Raw genomic sequence first — 21,414 nt, 5'->3', positions numbered from 1 at the left:
GAGACCTGTGTATATCATGTTTAGTATATCATAATATGATGATACATATGCAATGTCTATCTTAGTTAATATTTTATATACCCATTGGAATAAAAGACTGCTCTGAATCATCGCAATTATCATTTACACAAATCTGTCCCAAGAAAAAAAAAGCCTAAAACATAAACTAGATACCATCAAATTCTATAAGCGTGAAGAAACAATGCCTAGCAAGAAAATATGAGCAATTCAGTTGAGGATGCCAAGATGGACGAATGGCAACAGTAGGAATAATAGAATTAGAAAGAACACATATGGGAAGACTTAGAAGTAGTCCCGATAAGTAATCAGATGAAGGGAGAGAATGCAGGATGCCTCTTGACAGAGAGAAAAAGGCAGGATTACGTTCTTGTAGGTTGTATCCAACCAAAAAAGTTGGGATAAGGCTCTGTTGACTTGAGTTCCATGACGTACTAAACACCTAATCAAATTCTCGTGAAAGAGAAGCAGAAAAAGATAACCTCAAATACACAAGAGATAAGATTTGTAGCTTTGATATTTGACAAAATTACTATAAAAGGAAATTCAGGATTGCATAATTAAGCAAATTACCCATGTTAACATTTATCAAAACTTTAGCCAAAACTGCAATGCATTGAAACCAACAAGATGGAAAATGTGCATAACAAAAGAAATATAACATGTAAAAAGCAAGTCATTAAGGGATTTAGATAAAAAAGAAAGAAAGCAGATCGTTAAGGGGATGTTTGCCAACATGTATGAATTTGTTTTTTAAAACAAAAAAAAAACAACTTTGAGATTAGCAAAAAAAATGCAATTTATTTGTGTTAATTGTTTTCATTTGAAAAACAAAATTGCAAATGTTGTCAAACACCTCCTAAATCACTCCAGCATTCCAGGCACCCAATTAAGGAAGAAAGAAATCCAGATATTTCTATCAATATAACCTTTGACTCCAGGGGGGGATTGGAGGCGTTCTTTACTCTCCTGGGGGTGCAGTCTTGTGGGCTTTCTGCTGCCCAATTGGCCTTTCAGATGCTATGAAAGCTGAAGTCTTAGCAGTTGTTGCCGGTCTCTGATTAGCTAAGAGATTGGGTTTATTCTCTGTTGAGGTTCTAACAAACCCAGTAGGCCAGGAATTGAAATAGGTTGGCAAGTAGAGGAAAAAAGGAAAGAAAAACGCAAAGCAAAGCACACAAATAACACACAGAGATTTATGTGGTTCAGCTAATAGCCCATGTCTACGGGTTAGAGGAGAACAAATCCACTATCAGCAATGGAGATTTATAGTTAAAATGTTCACAGCCTCACAGCAAAACTCTGTCTCCCAATACACCTGAAGTTCACATTCCCCTGTCTCTCACACACTCTCATTTTCTTTCTTGACCTACAAGATACAAGATAACTTTTTGCGCAAGTCTGGATACTAGTCTAGAGATTACAAGATCACCCTTACGAATCTAGAGATCATCGATCCCTCCTGTCTACGAGTCTGGATACTAGTGTTCCCCACTTGTCTGATTGTCTCTACGACTCTCAACCGGAATTCAAGGCACCAACACAACACTCTCTTTGTTGGTGCTGGGTGACTCAGCCAATGTTATCAACTGGTTGAAATTATAGAATTGTAGACATCGGAGGTTAAATCATTTCTTGTATGAAGCTCGGAACATTGCAAGTTTGTTGCCTGCCTCTTTCGTTGGATCCCAAGAAGTTTAAACTCGGTAGCAGATAGCTTAGCTAAGGATGGGGTGTTTAAATCTGAAAAGTATAGCAATCACTTATTGCCTTGATTTTTAAGTCTCCAGAAGCTCACTAACGGTCTGGAAGTTGAAGACAAAAAAAAGAAGTAATGTAAAAGAAAAATGTTTAATGCAGTGAGTTGGGGAGGAGAAAGAATGAAAGTTTAGCAAACACCCAATTCAACTTGACAAGAAATTTAGCAAAGCAAAAGCATAAAATGTAGCTAACGAAAAAAAAAAAAGAAGTTTCGGAAAACATAACAAGTATCCAACTCCAATTGATCAGAATGAGGTGGCGCTCGGTAAGGTTCCATTGGAACATTTCTGGTGTTCAAGAAATAGAAAAATAACTACTGTTTTTCTCACCGAACAGCAGAAACGTTCCCGTTGAACATTTATCAAACCATGCCTTTATCAAATCAGCTTGCATACCGAACAGATATCGAGAAATATCAGTCAAACACCCAGGAAAAAGAAAAGAAAAGAAACCAAATCAAAACAAATATCAAAGTTCCTCCTTCCCAAACAGAAAATTGAAGGAAAGCATAGAAGCGTAGAGAATACAGAATTACAGACCTTGAGTGAGATTTGAGAATGACAAGAAAAGGCTGAAGGGGCCATCTCCTCCGGGAAATCAAGTTGCCTAACACCAGTACCAGTCTACCACCAGTGACTTCTTCTTTAATTCGTTTATTGGGATCCATTTCCCACTTATTAAAATACACAAGAAAACACAGTGAGGTGGGATTCCCTCCTGGAGAGACGGAGTACGGACACGCAGCTCGGAGAAGTTAAATGGGTAATTGGCGCACTCAGCAGGAGGCCAAATTAAACCAGACAACGTTCATGGCAACTTGCATTCCTGTGTGTTTTTTGGTCGATGAACACGTGGGTAGTCTTCACTTTTCGGTGTGCCCAGTCCGCATCCCATTCCTCCTTCGTTGACCCAAAAGCAGTAAGGCTCCACCACCATTCCGCCATTGCCACTACCCAGGACTCTGGACCTACAAACCATAATATGGGTCTCGCCTGATTGGACTTTGGAGAATGGAGAATCTCTTGTAATGCCGATCCACCAAGAAAGTCAGGCCGCCCCACAGTGCCGATTTGGGGAGGCGGGACGTGAGAGTTGCCAATGCTAGCGATCGACGATGGTCATGCTCTCGCTTCACAAATCACAATTCGCAACAGTTAATAATTTACATTGTACCTGCTGAACCATTATTGGATGAGGAGGTCCCCTCCCATAGTCCCATTCCCATGTATTATGAAAGAGTGCTTTCAAGTTTCAACCATTGGATTAGTGCGAGATTGAAGTCAAGTGAAGACAATAGAAGGTGGGAGATACATTCAGAAGATTCCTATCTGTCATCAATAGAGCCCCATCTCATCTCGTTGAATACAAAATCTTTGCCTACCTTCTTACCTAATAACTGGTGGATAGTATATACTCTGTCACCGACCCACCACCATCCATCCACAGTTCTTCCGTTGTTTTGTTTTTTTATGGTTAATCCACAGTTCCACACTAAACGCCACCTCTTTTTCCACTAGAAATGAAAAATGGATGGTGAGTGGCAGTTACCAAAAAAAAAAAAAATTGTGGGAGACAAAGTGGTGAATTGAGAACACATTTATTGGATAATTCATCCATCACCCACAAAAAAGTGAGTGAGATGCTATTTTTTATTTTTATTTATTAAATGAAAATGAAAGTGACCCAAAACAATTTATTGAAGCACGTATGTCCAGTGCTACATATTTATATTTGTACTCAAACTTAATTGTTTTTGCCGATGAATAGATTTATTCAGTTATGCAAATTATACTCATACGTCGATAAGAATTCATTGAAGCACGTATGTCCATTGGTATGCCTAAATACAGATATTAAACTGAGTTGCATAGTTGCAAAAGTCTAAATATTGATCATGGCCGCCCATTTAATGTACCAACATTAACACTGATATGTCCACAGTGTTCAACAATTTGCCACTTGAATTGGTTTCTCAACTATAAATAAGTGATATTTTGTTCTTTTTCTTGGCTGATTGCATTTTTTCATATATAAAACTGGCATTATTTAAAGGTATTTTGAATGCACATGTATCAAGTAAAGTTTAATGTTGTATAATTAAAATTAATTTTTATATATACACAAAAATCAAGACAAATATCCAATTTATATATTAGTATAAGAGTATATATGTAAGAATTAACTATATATACGATATATGATATTTGAATTTAACTTTCATGACATATATATATATTAGCAAAATGCGATATGGTGAGCCAAGTTTTGAGAATAAATGGACCATCATACGGGGACCCAGAATGGGAGCTCACTAGGTGGTGGGAAATGATGTTAGAAGAAAAGAATAGTGAACAACTTCAATGTTTTTGGGAAAAAAATAGCATAGCCTTTTATGTTTTGGCACTTATGGAAAAATAGGAATGACAAGATATTTAAACAACTGATCAGCTTCTTCTCAAGAGGCAGTGGCAAGATCTTGGGCCAGCCTCAAGGAATTTGTTGAATCCAATACCTGTCATTCAAACGACAGAGATCAAAAGCCCCCAAAGGAATTGAAATGGATCAAATGGATATGGACCCCTCAAAACCCTAAAGAAATGAAAATAATTCTTTATGCTTTTGCAAAAGATGATGGGGATGTGCCTATGGCTGCATATTAAGAAATTGGAAAGGAGAGAATTACAATTGCGGAAATATGGGCTGCTCTCAAAGCCCATAAACTTGCATCTCTCTCTCCTACAAGACTACTGCAAGACCTTGAAGTGTAAATCCTCAGCAGACATACTGTACAAGCACATTCACCGGTAAGGTTACACTGTTACGGATTGGTTGCCCAACGAAAGACAGGAAAGAGATCTTCCTCTTGCATCAAAAAAAGAAAGAAAAAAAAGGAAAATACATTACCATATGTTCTACCAAAAAAATACATCACCATATTTGTTTTGTCTGTGTGTGAATGTTATAGTTAATTGGTCATGAGAATGATAATACAGATTTATCTAGGCAGCAGATTAGGCTTGTTTAGCGGTTTAATTATATTTGTTTTTGTAATTTGTGGGGAAGGAGAACACCTTATTAGCAGCGGTGTGTTTCTACTTTTTCTTTACTCAAAAAAACAAAAGACAAAAGGATAAAATCTAAGCGTCGGTTTGGCATCGATGTCGTTGCTCTAGAAAACGGAGATACATCAGTGTTACATTGGAAAAAATGGTGCTTCAGGAAACATTAATATGTTTGGAACCGTTTTTCATAAAAAACAGTGCTCTAAGTCATGCCTTGAAAATCGAGAAAGCGTGGTTTGGAATCACGCCAAATTTGATGTTTTCTCATATTGGAGCTTGTTGCTGCCAATGAGGACATGATGTGGCAGTGACATGAACTTCCTATAATGGGTATCAATGCTAAAAATAGATATGAAGCATTGATACTGATAGTACACGATCTGGATGCTCTTAACTAGAGGGTAGCTCAAATGTCGGTTTGCTTTGCTGGCTGGTCAAACTGCAAAAGAAGAAGGCTCAGAGAACACAAGGTGGCTTACTCGGTGTGGGTAATGCTTAAGTTATAACTCTTGGTACGCGAGTTGAAAGTTTGAGTGTAAGTAAGCTAGTGAGCAATTAATCACGTGTACCTTAAGACATTGGGGTTGGAGCCCTTATATAGGTGAGCTTCCGTAGGTCTTACGAAACACCTCCGAGATCTCCAGTGCATGCTACTAAGAGTCTGTTCTGCACCAGGAGGTGAACTTCGTGCTAGCTAATCAAGCTTATCGAGACCGTCCGATCCGGGTGGGATGAGGATAGGGCTTGCAGACGTGCAGTGTGATCCCAAAGAGGTCGGAGACAGCTGGCTAGCTTCCAGAAGTAGGCCACGTGTCACCTCGACAGGTTGGCCCATCACGAGTTGCTCGGACCTCAGTCTGGGCCGAGGTGCACGAGGTACCTGAGCTGATCTAGCTCGTTGACGTGGCAGGAAATGCCGAGTCATCATCCAATCATCAAGTCACTTCCACATGTTCGGGTATTGATAGGTTGGGTCAAATTACCCCTCATCTTGTACCAAACAGAAAGTGTTGTTGTTGCTCTAGGAAATGTCCTACTTGGTAGCAACATTTCCAAACAAAAAAAAGACAGTTTTCTCAGAAAACGGTGTTTCCAACCCACACATCATAAACATCATTTTCTGATAAAATGGTATTGTATTTGTAGCGTCAATGCCAAACATATACTAAAAGGATGAAAAGGCAATTTAGATTATTTAAAGATTAAAAAATTTAAATAATTATTGTGTATTAGTTTTAACCGTATATGATATGATGCTATTAAAATATTAAGATTTAACATTTATAGGGTGCACTTAGAATACATGCTAGGAGATCTGAAAACCAAAGGGGTGAGCATTCGGTTAAAAACTGAACTGAATAAACCAAATTTAAAAAAAACCGAATTTATAAAATATAGTGAAACCAATCAAATTTAAAAAAACTGAATCGAATTATTAAAAAACCGAAACCAAAATTTTTGGTTAAAACCGAATTTTATTAATATTATACTAATACATATTATAATATATTATGTTTTACATATTAATTATATATATTATATTATGTATATAATAAATTTTGGTTAATTTAATTTTTTCGGTTAATCCAATTTCTAATCCTGAAAATCAAAACCGAAACTGAAATTTTTTAAAATCAATTAACCAAAAACAGAATCAAACAAACCGAAACCAAAAGTTTCGATTTAGTTTTTCTATTTTAACCGAACAATGCTCACCCCTAACCCATATGACTGCTTGGAAAGGTTTAGAAGAAGCTAGCTAATTTGGAGGCCTTGTCCTCCTAATACTGCTTTATTTTTTTGTTTTTTTGTTTATTTATGTTTATTTGTTAGTTATCCTTCTTAGTCTTATGATGTTATGTTGTGTGTTTGTTGCCTTAAGTGGTGTTTGACCAAATTGATCTTTGATTTCTGAAAAGGAAAAAGTCCAGATCACCAGGAAGCAAAAGATTGCATTTTTAATCGTCTAAATATAGTGAAACTATTTGGTTATATGAGAACTTTATATTTTACAATTTTACCCTTCCTAAATAGTTTGTTCAATAAAACTAAGCACTAAATATCCTTTTTTTTTCTCTTTTTAAACTAAACCAATCAATAAAAATCAAATCGAATAATACAAAGAAAAAAAATATAAACTGGTAAGTAAGGGTGTTCATGGGTTGGTTCGGTTCGATTTTAGATTATTTGGCCAACTGAACTGACCTAGTCGAGTTGAGGAGTTAGTCACCCAAAACTGATTGACCAATGATGAAAACTGATCAACTCAGATTGTATCGATTTGAATCAGTTTACAAATTATCAAATTGAAACCGACCCAACCTCTTGGGTTAGTATAAAAACTAAACCAAAACTGATCGAAATAATTAGAAAACTGACCAACTCGGGTTAGGTTGGTTAGTTTCATTGATTTGATGAACAACCCTATTAACAAGAAATAACAAAAAAGAAAAAACAATAAAAAACTAGCTTACAACACAACTATAACTGAACATCACATATTTGAAATTCAGTTTTCAAAAATTAAAGGACAAATTTCTTAAACTACCCTTATTGTTTAGTTGCATCGACTAACTCTATCCTTACTGTTTATATATTGTCTTGAAATACATCCAAGTTTTTTGACAATTGATTAAGTACTCCCCTACCACTATGGTTCCATCATAATCTGCTCTAATACAAAACGTGAAGTCAACTTTGGTACACTATCTAATTTTGATGCAACACAGCCCATTTTTGTACTTGGCATTCTCTAACCATAATCCTGATCCTGACCCAATTGAACTGGGTTTGGTTTGTGTCAAGCCCAATCCAAATTGGTTTGAAATTCCTAATGAGATTAGGAAGTTGTTTCTTTAAGGCTATAAATAAGAAAGCAGGGCAGACCTGAATGTGAATGCCTAATCAAAAACAAAACAAAAGAAAAGTTCTTACCTCAATCTAAAAACATTCACTGATAATGCAAAGACAAACAAATAAATACCTACATTTACAAAGACTTTGGTCAATTATCTATATCATGTGATAATAGGATCACAAAGAGTAAAACAGTATTCTAGCAGATTTATCATCCAAAGTCACCTCAACTCAAAACCCTGATTCGTCCTCCCCTTCATCAAAAATTCTTTTCTCCTCCCCGTGCAGATAGAAGCAGCGGGCCCAACTAGTATGTACTATACTGTAAGCAAGCACACACCATGGACACATAAGACCTACCAAATTAGGCTCTACATCCTCTCAAGGGAGAGACAGGATCATGCATTGGGAACATCTCCCGTATTTATTAATTATTATTCACGGGAGATTCTCCCAATGCATGGTGGATGTGCCTGTGAGGAGCAGATCCCGCTTCCTCAAGGGAAAGAAAACCTGCAATAAGTTGATTGATCAATCATGAAATTTGAATCGTCCTCGTTTCATTGTACAGAACAGCCCTCTAGACATCTCCTCCTCAAGTTCATGGCGAAGCTTTCTGGATTGACTCTACAATTGATTAGAAGAGATTTAAAAGAAAATTAATAGCAGCCAAAACCAAAGTCATCCCGATTAAACATATTAACTGAAAATAAAAGTAAAAATCAAATCAAGCAGATGAGCATAAATCAAGAAACAAAACTAGATTGCTCACGACAGCTAAGAATAAAAATTAAACATGAAGAAATTATGTATTCTTATGTTTCTCCATAAACAGAATGGAATCTATCCCAATAAATAGTTTGCTTCCATAAAAAATTAACCAGACTACCCAGAAAAAAAAAGAAAAAACGAAACAAGAAGAAAGAGCCGAGGATGTCAATCGAATATCCTTCATTGGGAGCAAGAGAAAGAGCTCCTGAGCGGATATGCCAGAAAGAGCTCCGGTGTTTTCAGTAGCACTCTTTCTGTATTTTGCACAGTAAAAAGAGGCAAGATGAAAACTAGTAGTTTGAGAGATCGAACTTTCATGGAGATTTTAATTTTGGGGATCGAAGTGGGATTTAAGGGCCTCCTGGTTTTCTTCGTTTTTCCTGTTGTATGATGATGGAGAGAGAGGGAGGGGGAAGGCATTGGTGTCTAACCTCGCAAATGGATGCCACTTCGATTCAGGTGAGAGAGACGACAAGGACGGAGATGGAGATGGAGTCAGGGATGGAGACAATGCAGCGATCTACTTCCTATTCCTAGAATTTTTCATCAATTGGGTTTTATTTTGAAAATTTGAGAAATAGTGGAGGGTAAATTTGACATTTCATTTTTTCCGCTAACAATTAACAACGATGTCAATTGTTAAAAACAGTAAGGGTACTTTAAGACCATATGTAAGCATAAAGACAGAGTTAGTCAATTACTTAAACCATAAGGGTAGTTTAAGAAATTTTCTATCATTAACAAATAAGACTTGGCAAAATAATAATAATAATGATGATGATGATGGGATCGTACCTCAACCCTCTCTATTGGTCGTGTGAACATTGACATAAACTTCTCAAGTGCCAACAAAACCTTTATAACAGTTGGATTTCATAGGTGCCAAGAAGGCCTTTACAATAGTTGGATTTCCTAAGTGTCATCCTAATACTTCCAAAGTTTGATCATTGAATATTAGCAACTATAAGTTATTAATCACTACTTGATCAAATACAACGGATGTAAACAATTAAAGCATGATAATGAATGCCACTAACTAATTTGATATGAAAATACAAAACAAATTATTTAAATACAAGAATGTGTATAAACAAATATGGGCTTAATACACTTGAAGAGATCAAAGATTTTTGGAGAGAATCAGTAAAGCATTGATAACTTTTTCAAGCTTTTTCTCCAAGGTTAAAAGCCCTTGTAGATTATAATCTCTTTAAACTAGGTTGGTCTCTCTTGCAATTGCTCTCTTTTCTCTTTCGCAATATAACTCAGTGCACTTCAATTTTTTCAGCTTAAACTCGTGCATTTATAATATAAATCAAACTTTAGAGAGCTTGTGATCATTATAGATCTATTGGAAATGGATTAAACCATTATTAAAAATATTTAGAGCTTGTTTCCTAAGTTTGAAAGTTTACCAAAAGAGAATAGAGCCATTGAGTCTTCATATGACCAAAATTTCTTGTTCTTTGAGAAGTAGTTGACTACTCAAAGACACAAATCTTAGTTATCAGAGATAGTTAACTACTACCTTACGAATAGTCAATTAATGACTGTCTTTCCTTAAAAACTTCAAGTAGGAAACTCCAAACATTTGGGAGTTGACTCCTTAGGTCTCGACATTTGGAATTTTCTCATTTATGCTCATTATAAAGTATGGAGAAATCTTATCCATTCTTGTAAATGACTACATAGAATCCTAAAAATAAATAAACACAAGTCAGAAGCTATAACTTGATTTCTTCTTTCTTTTCTTCTTCTTGGTAGCAATCTTCTTTCTCGGAAAGTAATTAGTTCATCATTTTACACAACTACTTCTCAAATCATTGGAACTATTGAAAATAGTTTATCAACAATTTTAGATCACCTTATAAGAATCACTTTTTTTTTTTTTCTTTGAGAAGAAATAAAGTATAAATTCATTAAAAAGATAAAAGTACAACCAGAGACTGTACAAAGGAGGTACAAAAAAATTCAATCCACCATCCCATTGGGAGATACAAATAAACTTTCAAAATAAAAAAGAGAACTATAGAAAGAATTGTCAACTTTTATATGAGCGCAAGACCAAGAATACAACTTCCCCACGATTTTATGTCACACTTCATCTCCTTGACAACTTTTGTTTTGAAATATGCTTAAGTTTCTTTCTTGTAATATCAACCATAACACAACACCTAGAATCAAATGCCTTAAGATTTTCCCTTTCTTGATTAGGCCTTGTAGCCTCTAGTTGTTTGCAAAATCAACTACTGATTCAGGGCAACTACTTCTAATAGAAAAAAATTCTGAGAATCTTTACCCAAATTTTGTGAGTGAAGCCACAATGCAGTAACAGGCGGTCAACATATTCATCTGCTGCATTGTTGCATAACACATACCTTTTAGAATCAATCAACACACCCCTACTAATCAAGTTGTCTCTTGTAGGAATCTTAATTAGGTAAACAGCCAAAATAAAGAAAGATGCATTGGTGGAATGCAATGCATTGCACCTAATTACTGATTCACGTTCTTCTTGAATCAGTTTACTATATATAGAAAGATTTCACCGAGAAATGACCTTTTCTATCTGCTAACCATACCCTTTTATTTTCTGGGTTGATGTCGACTTGGGTGTTATACAGCCTTGGAAGAATCCTGCCAAATGGATCAATCTCCCAGTCGTTCAAAGCCTTTCTGAAAAGAGGACTCCAGACAAGCACCCCATTTTGAAACTAGACATAATCAACCACTTTTGCCTCCTTGTCTACGGCGATTGCAAATAATTCTAGGAAATCATCCTTCAGCTTATTGTTACCACACCAACAATCCAACCAAAATTTTACTCTAAGTACCCCTGCTTCCCACTACAAACTTGATTTCCTTGCTAAAAGAATTGTAGCTTTTTCCAATTCCCTTCCAAAGCGAACCACCATATGACTGATTTGCATCTCTAGGGACCCATCTTTCATTTCTTAAACCATATTTTGCTTACTCTCTTCCATAAGCAATTCCTTTCCTGACAAAACCTTCAGAACCACTTGCCAAGTAAGGCTAAATTCATTTCCTGAATTATTCTTATTTCCATCCCTCCATTCTTTTTTTCTTCTTGTTTGCACACCTTTCCCCAATTAACTAAATGAATTTTCTTACTATCCTTTCACCCTTTCTACAGAAACTCTCAATTTTCATCTCAATCTGGTCTGCAACCCCAGCTGGAATTGGATATAGGGAAAGAAAGAAAACAGGGAGGGAGGACATGACATTCTTAACAAGTGTGAGCTTACCTCCCTTTGATAGGTACCTCAATTTCCATCCAGGCCAACCTCTTCTTAATCCTTTCCAAAATGGGTTCCCAAAAAGACTTGGAATTACACTTAGCCCCTAAGAGCATTCCCAAATACTTTAAAGGGAACCTTCTTACCTTAAACCCCCAAGAGTTAACCCAAGATTGCACCTCTTGAACCTTTCCCACTGACACGAGTTCACTTTTGTGAGCATTCAAGTGTAACCCCAAAACCACTTCAAACCACCAAAGAATGGCCATTAGGTTATCAATTTACTCCCTGAATGCATTGCAGAAAAAACCTAAGTTGTCTGTAAACTGTAATAGAGGAATTTCCGGCCTGTTTTTGCTCACCCAAACTCTTCCAAGAAACCCCTTGAAAGATCACTTGATACAGCTACACACTTAAATCAAACTATTAGTATTTTGAGTGAGTTTATTATTATCAAAACTCATAAGGTCAACACATAAAGTTACGGATCTAGAAAGATATGATGATTAATATACAGTTTTGTCAAAGTAGACACCATTAATCTTCTGTATTGATACGTATCAAACTGTATCCACTGATACAATACGATATGGCTTGATATGAAGGCATATCATGCCGATATGAATGATTCATGAGATACAAAATGTAGTTGTGGTTCTATATTGATATGTATCAAACTGTATCCACTAATACAACACGATATGGCTTGATATGAAGGCATATCATGCCGATATGAATGATTCATGAGATACAAAATGTAGTTGCGGTTCTATATTGATACGTATCAAACTGTATCCACTGATACAACACGATATGGCTTGATATGAAGACATATCATGCCGATATGAATGATTCATGAGATACAAAATGTAATTGTGGTGTATTTATGGCCATGGGCCCATGGATACCCCCTAAATTGAGAGTATCAATTTGATACTTTAAACCTTTGGTCTATTTGTGAATCATGTTCTTTTTTTATCCTCCTAAAAGAATTTGTTTTATTTTTAAAAACTTGATTTTTAATAATAATAAAACTTCTTATTATAGTTTAAATTCTGTAAATATTACTTTGAAAAACTTAAGTGACAGTAATACCATAATTTTTATAACCAAGAGCGCTAGGTTCAAATCTTCATATCCTTAAGATAATACGAGAATTATTGCTTCCAAAACCAATTCTACCAAAACCAACCAAGGTTGGTAGGTTCGAATGGGACAACCCTTATTGGGTATGATTATTTTCAAAACTATTCTATTCAATTCTGAGTAAAACCTACTCATTTACTCATTTATGGATTTATTGATTATTTGTAGGGTGTTTGGAACTGTAGATATTTATTTAATAAATGTTGTCACATAAGTATCATTTCAGCCGTTTCTCTCTTATGTTGTTACATGCATCAAAAATAATAAAAGATGTATACCTACAGTTTAGAAAAGTTATTTTTTAAAGCTTCGTCAAACAGTTAGATAATACTGATGTAGTGCTTAATGGCGTATAATTTTTTCAAGGTTTTAATTATTATCTTTCTCGATTTTACATATTATTTATTCGATTTTACAAATTACAAACATTGATTGAAAAGAAGTAAAGGAACCAAACACATACTTGTCACCCCCACCTCAATCCAGCTGTATATCTCAAACGAAAAAAATTGTGGAGGGTGGCATTGGTAATGGTTTATTTATGAAAATGCCCTTGGCAGCTGTAGAGTTGACATTTCCTTCCTATCATTTTATTTTGTGCCAACTCGTTTTCAAAACTTTTGCTTCTGATCATGCCTCAGCCTTATGGACTTTCCCTTTTAAGCAAGGAACCTTGGAGTAGAAGAACGCGAAAGGAAACTTCTAATGGCGGATTGGCGGGGGTTCCTTAGCACACCTCATTCTATGGCGTCATTTATCCTCCCCTCCTCTCTCCTTATCCATTCTCTATTTATTTTCTCCTCAAACAGCTTATAATTCCATGAACCTCATCTGCTAGAGCCGTCGGTTTTCGGTTTTTTTTTTTTTAATATTGCTTAATTTTCCGCTCTTCATTGACGGGATGACTCCAGTTCTCATATTTCGCCATTTCGTGAAATGGGTCCGTGGATATCGGTTCAGAGAAGTATATATGAGCTTTGTCTCTCCAGGGTAGAGTTGCACGAATTGTGATGAACTTTGTCGAAAATAAGCGTACGTAATCTACGGTTATGCGGCCATAAACTAAGTTGCAGGGTTTGCGGTTTAGAGGCATTTTGGTGAAATTATGATCTGGGTTTTGAACGAAAGGTTGATTAGTGTAATCTCGGCTTGTTATAATGAGAAAGTGCGGTGATTTTAAGAAAACTGTTGGTGAAATTGGGATTTCAGTTGACCAAACAGGGCAGGGAGCTTAACTTAACCTTTCAAAGAGGAAGTTAGAATACCATAGTAAGCAAATTAAAACTGGAAATATGCTGGAGGGTCTCGTAAAAGAAGGATCATTTAAATGGTTACTCGGCAACCGAAATTCCTTTGATGAGGAATTCGAAGATATGTCAAAGCCTCCGACTGCCAGAAGAAACTGGATACTGGAGTTCTCTCCGATTGCAAATGTAGTTCTCCGCCGATGCTCAAGGTGTGTGTCGATACTGTAAATTCGTGTGGTAAATGATTTACTCTTTTCTTAAGTTCAAAATCCTGAAACGCGATTTAGATTCGATGGTTAATTCTTTTTTCCTTTATGCTTCGTTCCTTAGTCTTGCTTTGCTTCATGATCTTATAACACGATCTAAACTTATTTCATGTGAGTTTTGTTGTGCATGTTTTCCAAGACAAGTTGCTTATTTATTTATTTATTCCTCTCCTGGTGTAAATCTCAATTTAATCATGGTTGTTAGTTTCCTGACGAACAACTAAAAACAAATATGTAGAATTATTGGAATTTCTTTGGATAACCTCCGTGACAACTTTGGTGTTGAGGCGTCTGATAGTATAAAGAATCCATCGAGGTATGCAAGGAACTTTTTGGAATACTGTTGTTTCAGAGCTCTTGCTCTGTCTACGCAAGTGAACGATTATATTGCCGATAAGAAGTTCCCACGCCTAACGTATGATATGATGCTAGCATGGGAAGCACCTGCAGCTTCCAGCGAACCCTTTCCCAAGGTAAATGTTTGTTGATGTTTTATATCCTTTTCCCTGTGACAGAAGAGAATTAATTAATCAAAAGAGAGCTATTCCTGTACAATATTTGCGTATCTTTTTTCTAAACTGAAGGTGTAAAGGAGATCCTTTGATGATCTATTAATAGTTTGTATGTAGTAGCTAGTTAGTAGTTGTCTTTGTTGGGTTTTAGATCCTCAAAATAGTCAAATTACTTACTTTAACTCTTTTAGATCTCCAAAATAGTTGGTTTTGTTTTGTAAAGAAACAAACCATCAAATGGGATGAATGCCAAAGTTCATTGCCATCGCCTTTTCTTGACAGTTGGACGAGGAGAGAACTGTGGGTGGAGAATCTTTTTCTCGAATAGCACCATCTATTCCTCTTATTGCTGATGTAATTACTAGTGACAATCTTTTTAATGCACTTACAACATCAACTGGGGGGAGGCTTCAGTTCTCTGTCTATGAGAAGTACCTTAATGGATTGGAAAGGTTAGCTCTCTTGATTTCATTTTACTCTTCAGATAACTATTACAATTTCAGTTGTCTTTCCTTTTAGAAATCCTAATTAGTATATAGATATTTCTAATGATTATGCATTTTTCAGTGTATGTTGTTATGTACCATCTAAAGTGCTACATTATTGCTTATATGCGTATAATTTTGCAATAAAATAACTAGGTTCCTGGCCTCTTTTACTGCATGCTTGCAGACATGCTTTGACTGCATGATTGAACATGAGTGGGTTTTGGATTAAAAGAAGGGATGTGGCTGTTCTTACAGCACCTTGATATAGCAGTTAGAAGAAAGCTTTTGTTTACTAGAGACTACTTTGGGACTTGCAGTTTTTGAAGATTCAATATTGACATAAATGATAACAGTGGTGAACAATAATAATTTTTCCAGAATAACAAAGCCAATCAGTTATAGGGATACTGATATGCAGACTAACAAATCTAGGGTGACAATCATGACATTCAAGGTACAGTGAACCATGAATGATAGAATTCTTGGAGGCATGGTATATTGTAAATGGTTTCCTGGAGCAGAGGTTTTGTCATTGTTTGGATGTGAATCATCTTTGTATAGTAGATGAATTCAAGGTGGGGAGAAGCCATGAGAAAATTTCCGATATCCTTTTGTTTTTGTAGAACTACTTTTGATATCCTTAATATCACAACTGTCCACCATGCCTATCAACCATTCCTTCAAGCAACTTATTACCATAAAGACATTCTAGTTTGTTGGTCAACAATCAACTTATTTGTTATTTTATCATTTCTGTCGGCTCTACAATATTGAGATGACTATTTCACGGCTGGTCAAGTTTTTTCCATTTTCATTTTTGTAGAAGGTGCATAATTGAAATTTTCATGTTGCATGTTCAATTTTATGCTTGTATATAACTGTGATATGCATATGTATGTGCTTCAGATAAGGAGCACCACAACCCTAAATATTGAAATCTTTTTTTACCTCACAGAGCAACAAGAAAATTTAAGACTCAATCAGAATCATCCCTTCTTTCTGCCTTCCGATCACCAAAAGGCGAAAAGATCCTTGAGGTGGATGGCACAGTTACAACCCAACCAGTTCTCCAGCATGTTGGAACTGCTACATGGCCTGGTAGGTTTCTCAGTTATTTTGTTACTGAACTTTGTTATCTATCCTTAGATTAGCATTATTTTTTATAGATTTCTAATTTGTATTCTGACTTACTTCTACCAACTGCAGGCCGATTAACATTGACTGATCATGCACTTTACTTTGAACCTCTAAAAGTTATGTCCTTTAATAAGCCAAAAGCATATGACCTATCAGGTGATTTAAAACAGGTTGTTAAACCTGAGTTAATAGGACCATGGGGCACAAGACTTTTTGATAAGGCAGTCATGTACAAAGCCATTTCTTTGTAAGTTCTGGACATTTTATTTTTCTGTTCATATGTTTTTGGCCATTTCCTTGCAAATCATGAACTACTGTAATCATTGTTATGACTGATTAACCTTTGTTTTGGCTTTCTTCTTTAGACCAGAACCAGTTGTAATGGAGTTTCCAGAACTGAAAGGTCATACTCGTCGTGACTACTGGTTAGCCATTATCAGAGAAATATTATATGCTCATAGGTTTGCCAAGAAGTTCCAGTTCAAAGGAGTTCAAAGGGATGAAGCACTCTCTAGGGCTGTACTTGGAATACTGCGATTACAAGCTGTTCAAGAATTATCTCACACAGGATCTGTTCGCAATGAAGCACTCCTGATGTTCAATCTCTGTGATCAGATTCCAGGAGGTGATTTAATACTGGAAACACTTGCTAGGATGTTTTCCTCAATGGATTTGGACAGAACTAACAATTCTACTGATGGAAGTTCGAGGTATTCAATATCAGCTTTGGTAATGATGTCTAATTTAGAAGATGCAGTTGGAACGAGTTCAATTATTCCTAAAGAAACCAGACTTATTGTGGGTGAAATGGTTGTTGGGGAGATAACGGCATTGGAGAGAATAGTCAGAGATTCAAGAAATAGCTTTAAAAAGGTGGAACTAGCACAAGAAACTGTTAATAGGGTCAAAGTAGAGGGCATTGATACCAATTTGGCAGTGATGAAGGTATTGCAGATAGTACTTTATGTGATGGGTTCTTCAGTATCTTACCATCTTGATTTATTCTTTTTCTTGCTTTCATTAACTGAATCAACAAATTATGAACTATGAATCTTTTTTTATGGTTTTTGATTGTTTCATATTTTATATTCAACAATAAAAAATGGAATGTTGATATTGGTCATACTTGGTAAGACAGACACCCATGAACTGGCACAAAAGACATCCATGAATATTAATATTGGTGGTAAATATGCCCCACAATCTTATAATTTCCTTTACAAATCTTGTATTTGCAGGAATTGCTCTTTCCTGTTACAGAATTAGTAAAGTATCTTACTTTTCTCGCATCGTGGGATGATCCTATGAAGTCTTTGGTGTTTTGTTGTGCATCAACTTACATAATTTCTAGGTAAAATGCCTATTTGACTGCATTATAATCTGTTATATTCATGCGCTTATTCTCATTGAACAATTTGCTAAGACACCTGGCGATGCAGAACCCACCCATTAGTTCCACTGACACCATTGACATGATGTAGACGTTTTTCCTTTGCAAGCAAACGGGAAGTTTCTTGTGTTGTTGGTGGTATCTTACATTATTAACCATTAGTGACCTAATGCAGGATTGCCATAGTTGCTTCCACTCCACTTGGATTGCCAAGGACTGCTTCACGTCTTGAGTAGGTCAATCTCCACAAATTAGGTGACGCATACATAAAGAAAGCATACTTGAGTTTTTAATCACTAAATGAGTGCCTCCTTTTGGTTAATTGCTAATCAAGTTTTTGATTGGAAGAGATGAAATATAACTACCTAATGCAGCACAATCTGGGCACTCCTATCTGGCTGAGAGTTGGCTCCTAACTGTGACGGACGGCACCTGAGAGGAAGAGAAAGGTGAAGGGTTCCTGGGGAGCTCTCCCGACGGGGACACTCCGATGGCTAAGTTAGAACTCAGAGGAAACTCAAAGAAAACACAGAGAGTTAAAAGTGCTGAAAGTGCTAGCTTCAATACCTTTGCTTTGTGAGGGTCGGGGTCCTTTTATACCGGAGCTCGGTCATTGCCATAGCCGTTACTGCCAAGGCAGGGGTGGCAGGTGCAGGCTGCTGCTACAAGCTTCTATTGCAGGGTACGAACTCGTCAGGCGTGCCATGCCTTTTAGAGACGGCAGGCAGAATGCCGCCTGGCAAGGGATCCGAGCACTGCCACTGGATCCGACAGGTATGGATATCAGGCAGGCACGGATGTTAGGCAGATATCCCTGCAGTCTACCGAGCTACTGTGCACCGAACCACCTGGGGCAGGTTTGCCGTGCACCGAGGTGCCCGCATTGGAGGCGAGCCTTAAGCAAGTACGAACAGGGGTCTCGATGGTGCTGTCCCGAGGTGTTTCTCCCTCGGGACACTTAGCCAAAAGTTGGGGTGCTTCCTTCTTAGGAAGGGAGAGCTCGGAGTCCCTTAGGAGGAGCTCGGGTCCCTTTGCATGGGGGAGCTTGGGGTGCTCCACCCTCAGGCTTGGGGCGAGCTGGGCCTTGCTTCTTGACGAGCTGTCACGCCCGCTGAGTTGTTTGGTCGGGCCTCGGCGAGCTCGCTGCACCGAGTAGTGGCCAGGCTGTCATGCTGAATTGTCACTTAAGCCATGTCATGTCCACGTGTCCCTGTGCTACGAGGTCAGGCCAAATCACCCTACATCACTACCCAACTGAGAAATCCAGCATATCCATCATCAACCTCTGCTAACAATTTAATCAACTTTTATTCTAGAATCAAATAATCCTTGATTATGCACAGCATTTCCAGAACTATAATTAGGACGTCGGTGTTGAGATAGAAATCTCAGATGCATACTTCACCAGTGAAGCTTGTACCCTTGATTGGATCTATCTCCAAAAACTTATTAAATAAAGATGCCTTATCATATTTGTTCTCACATTCCAAAAGGTTACCTTTCTTCTTTTTGGACAGTCCTGTTTAATTACATCTTCACATTTTTATAGATTGCACATTTTGAGTGCATTGACCCCGCAAATGTCATAAGCTACGTACTGGATGTTCTCATGAATTAGAACACAATGAATCCCACAGTACTGTTTTTTGGGCTTTTAGAAGAAAGCCATTTAGTTATGGGTTGCATAAATCAGAAACTCATATTTGGCCATTGCTCTATGGTTCTTAAGAAACTCACAAATCATTGAATATGACATTTTACTTATATTATATTGGCCATTGCTTCTATTTTGCAAAGTGAATTGTGCAATTTTTGACTTGCAATTTGATCTATTGTGGAAATGAATTTATTCAGGGGATGGCTGGGGTATGCATTTGCATTGCTGCTTCTGTTCATTGCAGTATTTATGGTGCTTACACAATGCTGTCGCCAAGGGGAGCCTGTTGATGAGGTAAAAGTAACAGCACCTCAAACAATGAACACAATGGAACAACTTTTGGCAGTTAAACATGCAATTTCCCAAGTTGAAGAAATCATCCAGGAAGGGAATGTTGTTCTCCTCAAGTTGCGAGCTTTGCTCCTTTCTCTTTTCCCTCAGGTCTTGCTCTATTTTCTTTGCAATTGCTAGCTTATGCAATCTCCTTCCTATTTTGGCATTATAGCCTATGCATAATAGTGTTGTCATGTTCTTGGTGGTAGCAGTGATTACTCGTCATGCTAAAAATCATGATTGCTACTAAGAACAACCTATAATGCCTTAAATGAATCCAGACTTTATTAAGGTAGAAGTATAATGGATAAGACTTTTGAGGTCCACCATTCTCAATGCTCCCTATACTGTATAGATACAAGTATTCTCATTTGTCTCCGTCAGTGGTCATTCCTCTATTGGTTGAATCTTAGCTCAATATCATTGACTGGAATCAACTAGAAACTTCTCTGGACATTGTCAAACTTATTCTATCAACTAGTTTAAAGAGTAGCATTGGGTTCTGCTTGGTTGAAGTGATAATGTTTGTACTTGATTTTAGTATTGGAGTTCAGGAAATTAGGACGTTTTGCACATACCTCAAGGCATAATTTCAAACACATCTGCCACTAGGTGCCACATGGGACACTAGAAGTGGAAGCACCAGAATGTAGGAGGAAATGTCAAAAAGGTGTTTTCTCCAAAAGTGACTTACTCATACATTAGCCCATGTGAAGGATGGTACAAAGATTTATACTTGAATCTGCCCAACCAAACATGATGTACGTTTGGTGAAGTCAAAATGCCTACATGGTGCTTACGTGGAGGCTCAAGTACAAAGGTTGGGACTTCATGCAAGATGCAACAACAGTACCAAATGGCCTCTTTGAGAAGTTAGATTCTCTGGTTTTGTGCCTGTGCTTTGTCTGATAGGTAGTATCGATAGATTAGATCGGATGGTGCAGAGCCTTGAGTTGTAGGAAATTGGTGCCCCTTGTATAATATGTCAAGGTTCATGAAGATTTAGTTAAAGCGTGTAATGCCTTTTATGTTAACAAGTCTTATTAGCAGGAGTGCTGTGCATGGTTGCAGTAGGCAATGTTGCCAACTATTGAAGGCTTGCTTGCTTAAATTTGAAGTTATCCTGCTTCTGGTTGGACACTTTTCTTCTAATTTCATAGTTTTGGTTAATGAATTTCCCTGAGTTGATGGAGTTTTCTATGGTGACTTACAAATGGCTTTGTCTTACAAGCAGGAAAGTTTGAGAGTTGCATTCGGGCTGCTGCTAACGGCCTTGATTCTGGCTTCACTGCCTTCCAAGTGCATAGTTACTCTAATCTTTCTAGAAATGTTTACGAGGTATTCACCTCAAAGGAAAGTAAGCAGTGAGAGATTGAAAAGGAGATTGAGAGAATGGTGGTTCAGCATTCCTGCAGCTCCTATTGTTCTTGAAAGAATCAAAGAGGAAAAGAAGTGTAAGTGATGCTTTGCTAAATACAAATTTGCATCTCTGGGTTCGACTATGATACTGTAA

The 21,414-nt window shown here is 37.0% G+C and overlaps 1 protein-coding gene across 5 annotated transcripts; it reads left to right on the top strand.

Moving 5' to 3' along the window:
• The first annotated feature begins 13,475 nt into the window (after positions 1 to 13,475).
• On the top strand, positions 13,476 to 21,403 carry LOC104602938 (uncharacterized). Of its 5 annotated transcripts, XR_736131.3 has the most exons (10): positions 13,477 to 14,327; positions 14,623 to 14,857; positions 15,179 to 15,348; positions 16,340 to 16,482; positions 16,591 to 16,768; positions 16,887 to 17,466; positions 17,760 to 17,872; positions 19,766 to 20,009; positions 20,952 to 21,033; positions 21,136 to 21,272. XR_736131.3 is itself a non-coding variant. In XM_088886526.1 (9 exons), the coding sequence occupies exons 1-9, from the start codon at positions 14,164 to 14,166 to the stop codon at positions 20,973 to 20,975; spliced, it is 1,851 nt and encodes a 616-aa protein (XP_088742652.1). In that variant the 5' UTR covers positions 13,477 to 14,163; the 3' UTR covers positions 20,976 to 21,129. The 5 variants fall into 5 exon arrangements, 4 of the variants coding, with proteins under 4 accessions (XP_088742654.1, XP_088742652.1, XP_088742653.1 ...); XM_088886526.1 differs by lacking the exon at positions 21,136 to 21,272 and having other exon boundaries at positions 20,952 to 21,129; XM_010266814.3 differs by lacking the exon at positions 20,952 to 21,033 and having other exon boundaries at positions 13,478 to 14,327; positions 21,136 to 21,403.
• Positions 21,404 to 21,414: the final 11 nt, after the last annotated feature.

Source organism: Nelumbo nucifera, chromosome 4 (genome assembly GCF_055504915.1).
Source record: "Nelumbo nucifera cultivar China Antique chromosome 4, China Antique-T2T, whole genome shotgun sequence".
Taxonomy (NCBI): Eukaryota; Viridiplantae; Streptophyta; class Magnoliopsida; order Proteales; family Nelumbonaceae; genus Nelumbo; species Nelumbo nucifera.
Note: the sequence above shows the minus strand (reverse complement) of the source record. Positions and strands in the feature narration are given on the sequence as shown.